At 62.7% G+C, this 6,053-nt stretch overlaps 1 protein-coding gene across 1 annotated transcript in view; it reads right to left on the bottom strand.

The window, feature by feature from the left end:
- Nucleotides 1–350: 350 nt before the first annotated feature.
- The window catches only part of MYO7B (myosin VIIB), a 50,875-nt gene continuing 45,172 nt past the window's right edge, over nucleotides 351–6,053 (bottom strand). The window contains exons 35-47 of the mRNA XM_040971203.1: nucleotides 5,556–5,686; nucleotides 5,295–5,452; nucleotides 4,519–4,672; nucleotides 4,114–4,269; nucleotides 3,785–3,890; nucleotides 3,068–3,181; nucleotides 2,795–2,882; nucleotides 2,299–2,405; nucleotides 1,761–1,946; nucleotides 1,479–1,595; nucleotides 1,120–1,203; nucleotides 780–899; nucleotides 351–452 (exon numbers count right to left, since the gene is read on the bottom strand). Coding sequence (XP_040827137.1) covers nucleotides 351–452; nucleotides 780–899; nucleotides 1,120–1,203; nucleotides 1,479–1,595; nucleotides 1,761–1,946; nucleotides 2,299–2,405; nucleotides 2,795–2,882; nucleotides 3,068–3,181; nucleotides 3,785–3,890; nucleotides 4,114–4,269; nucleotides 4,519–4,672; nucleotides 5,295–5,452; nucleotides 5,556–5,686 — 1,623 coding nt within the window. The remainder of the gene's footprint in view (nucleotides 453–779; nucleotides 900–1,119; nucleotides 1,204–1,478; nucleotides 1,596–1,760; nucleotides 1,947–2,298; nucleotides 2,406–2,794; nucleotides 2,883–3,067; nucleotides 3,182–3,784; nucleotides 3,891–4,113; nucleotides 4,270–4,518; nucleotides 4,673–5,294; nucleotides 5,453–5,555; nucleotides 5,687–6,053) is intronic.

Here is a 6,053-nt window from a genome sequence, read left to right as displayed (position 1 = left end):
CCACGTTACACACCCAGGTGTCCCAAGAGGACGGGAGAACAGACACATTACGGTTGGTGAACACTCTCTCCTGGGCCTGAGACGAGGGATGGGAGAGAGGAAGAAGTTGGCTGCAAGAGGACACAGCTGCCATAGCTTCCCTGGACAGAAACTGCAGGCCTGTGTGCTGCCCACCGAGGCCCCTACCCCACCAACCCGCTCCTTTGAGTGGACCCATGAGTTTTTATTATGCATTCTTGGTGTGTGTTGGGGGGGTATCTCTCTGGGCTTTGTGGTCTGTGTCTAATGGAGAGGGGCCGAGGGGAGCTGGGGCATGGCGGGGTGGGTGAGGGCAGGACCTGGACTGCCGGCTATGGGCTGCCCAGGGCTGAGGTCCCAGGGGCCCGCTGTCTGTTCATGGCACTTGTGAGCTGCTGCACGTAGGAGGTCAGCAGATCGTCCATCTTGTAGCCCTGGGAATGGGGACAAGTTGGGGTTAGAGGTCATGGCTGCAGGGTTGGCTGGGGGAGGGGGAGGGGTTGGACTTGGGGATGGGGAAGGGGGGTCCTGGCCTTGCTCTGCCGGGCCCAAGGCTCCTGTGCTCAGCAGTGGCTGGCGGCCCGGGGAGTCCTACAGCCAGGCCTGGCTGGCACTGGGAATGCACCTGACCTCTCTCGAGGTGCTCCGCTGGCCCAAGTTGAGCCCTCCTGGGGGGGGGCAGGGTCAGACATGCAGGCCCTGGTGTCTCCTGGGGCTGTGTGTGTGCTGGATCATGGAGGGGGGCGGGGAACTGGGCTCACCAGAGAGGTCTCGCACAGCAGGCGGTTGCCCCGGCCTAGGCTCCCCAGCACCATGTGGAAGTAGGTGCTGCCACTGCTCCAGCTGGAGATCTTGTTGAAAGGGTACGTGGTGAGCAGCTCCTAGGGACAGAGAGGAAGGTGGGCAGGGCCAGAGCGGAGGCCCACACATGCGTGTATGGGAGAGTGGGGTGGGGAGGGTCGGTATGTTGCTTGGGAGTAAAAGCTCACAGCCCCAGCCCAGCCCAACCCAGCCCAGCCCAGCCCAGCCCTGCCCTGTCCTGCCCTGCCCTGCCCTGCCCTGTCCTTCCCTGCCCTGCCCTGCCCAAGACCCGGCTGCTACCTTGGTCTTGGGGTGGATCAGTAGAACACCACGCCGGTTAATAGCGATGAGGATGATGTCTGGATAGGAGGGCTCTGAGGTTTGCTGTGGGGTAAGGGGGATGGAAAGATAGAGGGGGCGCTTTGGTCACAACCCAGCCTAGGAGGCCAGGTAGCCACTTGTAAAGCTCACCTGGAGTGTACACACGGACATGTGCACGCTCACACTTACACACCCATGCACCCACATGCACATTCAAGTGCACAGAAACACATATGCAGATGTACACACACATACAAACGTGGTGGCGGCCCCACCCTGAGGCTCTGGGTGCCAGGGACCCTGGCTGGGGAGGCAGCCTGGGCAGGGGCGAGACGCACCTTCACCTCGAAGAAGGCGGACCCGAAGGTGGGCCAGCGGCTGATCCACTTGAGGAAGGCCACCTTGGCCTCCTGCACCGTCTTGCTCTTGTGGTTGTTGTAGGCCAGCAGGAGGCTCTGGAGGAGGGGAGGGGAGGGCCAGTGAGGGCTTGGGCAGGGTCATGGCACCTGCCCAGCCAGCCCCCAAGCCCAGCGAGGTGCTCCTTGACCCAGGGCAGCAGTGGCGGTGGGAGATCCCTGGTAAGGGTAGCAGCCTCAGGTGCAACCCCCAGCGGGCAGGACCTTTTTCCATTCCTCTGTGGACATGAGGCGCGTGAGGTTCATGGGCACCAGCTCTTTGAGGATCTTGGGAACGCTGGCCAGCTGGGATTGGTCCTTGTCAAACTGTGCCTTGTAGATGAGGCCCGCCAGGTTTACGGCATCTTCCTGCGAGCACTTGTGGAACCCACGCAGGTACTTGGGCAGTTCCTGAGTGGAGTGGAGAGGGCGTATGTGCCAGGCCTCAGGCTACTGCCCCACTGGTTCCCACTCCCTCCCTTGGTACCCAGGTACTGGGGGTCTGGGGAGCTAACCCATCCCACTGAGGAGAGGCCGAGGGGGTGCTATGGAGGATATTGCTATGGGGCCAGTGGCCTTCCCCTCCACACCCCCAGTTACGATGCAGGTGCTGTCCCCAAACATGGCTCTGCTGTGCTCCTAGCACAGAAAGCCCTCAGTGGCTCCTAGCTCTCCAGGGGCTTGGTGGCCACGGCTACCCTGCTGCCTCCCCCTCTTGGGACAAGTGTGGGGGCATGGGATGGGGGTGGGCACCCCAGGGTACCTGGTGGTAATGCAGGATGTTGTCTGCGTTCATGTCCTTGCCTGGGACCACATTGATCCACAGTTTCCGCATGAAGTACACCTGGTAGGGGAGCGTCACCGGGGCCCCTGGGCAAGGGGCAACAGTGGGCACTGAGCCAGTCCCAGCAGGTCCTGAGGTCCCCTCCCCCGCCCGGGCTCCTGCAGCCTCCCCCACCTGTACGCCCTCCTCCCCTCTCCTCCTGGCCTCTGGCACCTCTCCAGGACCAGCAGAGGGGCTGCCCACCTCAGATTGCCCCTCCCCTGGGCCTCCCTGGGGCAGGGGTCAGGCCCTATGCAGTGCATCCAACTGCTTGGGCCGTTCCTGCACCCTCGCCAAGCTGAGCTGAGCTGGCGGTGTCCCCAGGCAGGGGCCCTCAGTCCCTGACCAATCTGACGACCCAGGGGACACACAGAGCCAGGTGTGCAATGAGTGGCCCTGCTGGGCAGCTCTACCCATCCATCGCGAGTGCCCTCACCTTCTTTCTGGGGCCTGTTCTTCTTTGCCCAGTCTGACATCTGCCTCAAGGAGTCGAAGAAGAAGTCTGCTTCTTTCAGGCTGACCACCTGGTGGGCCGTGGGGAGGCGGTGGGTGGGTGGGTGGGGCGCCCAGGCCAGTGTCATGGATCAGCTCAGGTCTGGTCCAGCGGCCAACCAGGGCCCCGCAGGCTGAGGTCTACTTGGGCCTGGAGCCCATTCCCCATCCCCTCCCTGCCCTCACCCCTCCTCCCTGGCTCCAGGCAGGGCCACACCTTGTCTGTGATCTTGATGAAGAGGCTGCAGCCTTCCCAGGAGGCGAACTGCAGCTTGGTAGCAATGGCCTCGCACACGTCACGCACTCGGCTGCTGCTGCCCACCTCCATCATCTGCGTGCAGGGAGGCAGCGGGTGAGGCCCAGGGCCTGGCTGCAGTCTGAGGTGCAGCCCAGAGGAGGTTTATATGTCTCTCTACTTAGTTAACTTCAGTACTCACTGCCCCAAGGCCTTGCCTCTTGAACTTGCCCTGTAGCCAGCCGGTGGGGACGTGGCTGTTTGCAAAGCCACAAAAGCTACCAGGTGCCTTGGGGAGGCTATGAGGACCGCTCCCACCCAGGTCCCCCAGATCCAGCGCTTGCTGGATCCGATGATCTCCTGCCTCCTGCCAGCCCTTTGCCTACCTCTCCAGGACCAGCAGAGGGGCAGGCTCTGTTCCAACCCTGGTATCTGCCCACCAGTACCCTGGCAAGCCCTTGGGACTCAGCTTGGCCGCCTGTTCCCCGCCAGCCTCCTCTTGTTTTAGCCCACTTGTTGCTGTCCCCAGTGTTGCACCTTGGGGTGACTTCTCCTACCAGCAACCCAACAGCGGCCTCACCTTCTGCACTTGTGCCACTTGGGGCACCTCAGGGGAGGGAGTGAAGGTGAGCTGTGACAGCCCCTCACCCCTGGAGCCCCACAGGGCTGGGCACCAGGTGTGGCAGGGCAGGGACTCACCTCGCTCGTGTCGTTGGGGAGGAAGACATTGTGGTACATGCGGGAAAGCTTCTGCACGGCGGCCTCCACCTCCACCTGGTGCGGCGGCTGCTTCCGGGGCCCTGTCCTGCATTGAACACACACCTTGAAGATGCGGCCCCCAGCCCTGCCCCAGCTCCCAAACCCTGAGAGGGCCCTCAACTAGGTACCAGGAGCAAAGCCAAACCTCCCCCAACCCAACGTGCACCATGCCTGAGGTGACCCTTGGTTCTCAGAATGTCCCAGACGACCCGGGATACACACAGGGGTGAAGCCAGATCCTGGTGGGAGTCACAGGGGCAAGGTCTCACCGCAGGACCCTCTGTAGGCGGCGGCTGCAGTCGGGTGCCAGAGGCTTGGTCCTGCGTGTGTCGAGAAACTTCTGGACGTGGGGCAGCAGTGCCTTACCCGGCGGGAAGAGGCCTGTGCACAGCCACAGCAGCTGCCAGCCACGCTCCTCGCTGTACCTGGTGGTGGTGGTGGCGGGGACAGGTGGTGACAGCATCAGAATGAGCCCCTGGAGGAGCAGAGCCAGGAGCCCCACCCGGGCTTGGTACCCCAGGGAGAGGGAAACCGAGGCCCAGCAAGGCCTGGAGGGAGGGTCTGGAGCTGGCCTCCTCCTCCACCACGGTCAGCAGAGGGCAGGGGTTAAGCCCAAGATCCCTTGGCCCAGGGTGTGTGTGGTTGGTGAGGTCCTGGTCCAGAGAGGGGCAGACCTGTTGGAGTTGTGGGTCAGCTGCTTCAGGATCTGACAGTAGACCTCGTCCTGCAGGGCTACCTCCTGCAAGGCCCCTGAGAAGATCTGGTCGGTGAGCTCCAGGGTGGACCAGGCCTGCCGTGAGGGGTAGTCGCCCATGTACTTAAGGATGGGTGCCCATGTTAAGGAGAGTGGCACAAGGGTGGCTCTGGCTGGGCCCTGACCAGGCCTTCACACTGGCCTTGGTGCCAGTCTTACATGGACCTCTGATCCTGGTCCCATATGGACTCCTGACCCTGGCCCCATACTGACCTCTGATCCTGTCCCCACATGGACCCCTTACCCTGATCCCACACTAACTGTTGACCGAAGCCCCACATTGGTGCTGGCCCAATCCCACAGACCCTTTACCACAGCCATACACATACCCCTGAGCCTGGCCCTGAACTATCCCTGACCCTGCTGACATACTAACCCTGACTCCAGCCCCACAATGACCCCTGACTCTGGCCCTACAGTGACATTTGACCCCTGCCCCACACTGACCCCTTGACCTGGTCCCACGTTAACCCCAACCCTGAGCCCACACTGACCCCTGATCCTGAGCCCACACTGACCCCTGATCCTGAGCCTACTCTGACCCTTCCCCTGGCCCTACACTAGTCCTGACCGCAGCCCCATGTTGGCCTGGACCAGCTCTGCCATGCTCTGCGCAAGGCCTGGTGCTGCTGGGGGACAGCTGTGGGAAGGAGGTTCTGGGGGCTGTGTGACTGGTGGTAGCCTGGGACAGGATATCCAGGAAGGAGTGGCAGGCAGCATCCCGTAGCTCCACGTTGTTGTGCACGCGCTTAAGCAGTGGCTGTCGCAACGGCTCAGCCGAGTAGGCCCATAGGTGGCCCCGCATGCGGGCCAGGGAGGGCAGGGCCCTGCCGACCGTCTCCTTCTCGGGGGCCCTGTGGGGTCACACAGTGGTCTGCATGAGGCCTTGCTCACCCTCCTCCTGTGGACCCAGGGGTGTGCCAGGGGAGGCTGAGCGTCCGGGCTGGGCAGGGGTACCTGAAGGACGTGTAAGAGAACTCTTCCAGGGTGTGTAGCATTTCCTGAGGTGGCTCCTCGGCCAGCGGTTCCATGCGCCCTGTCTCCCGGGCTGCCAACTTCCGCTTCTCAGGGGACATGGCCAGCAAGCTCTGTGGGACACGAGCAGGCCTATGACCTCTGGAAGCTGCTGCTCGTAAAGTCCTTCCCAGGGGGCTCCTCCACTCCCTGTGGCTGGCACTGGAGCATGCCATAGGGCTGGGAAGGCCCAGGCCTACCACCTCCCCTGGGACCACAAGGTGGCCTTTCTGGCTCAACACTCCCCTTTACCCCTGCCCTGTCTTGCATACAGTTGCCACTCAATATGTGCATGTAGAAGGCCTGCCCCTGCATGAGGCTGGCTGGAATTTGAGGGGCAGCTAGGGCAGGCTGTCCGGGAGTCAGGCTTTCAATGAGGCAGAGCTGGGAAGGGGTGTGTCTGTCTCCAGGATGCCCCTGAGTGGGATAGAGCCTCAGTTT

Source organism: Ochotona curzoniae, unplaced genomic scaffold (genome assembly GCF_017591425.1).
Source record: "Ochotona curzoniae isolate NIBS_2020 unplaced genomic scaffold, NIBS_Ocur_1.0 scaffold_4953, whole genome shotgun sequence".
Classification (NCBI taxonomy): Eukaryota; Metazoa; Chordata; class Mammalia; order Lagomorpha; family Ochotonidae; genus Ochotona; species Ochotona curzoniae.
This window is presented reverse-complemented; position numbering and strand designations above follow the sequence as displayed.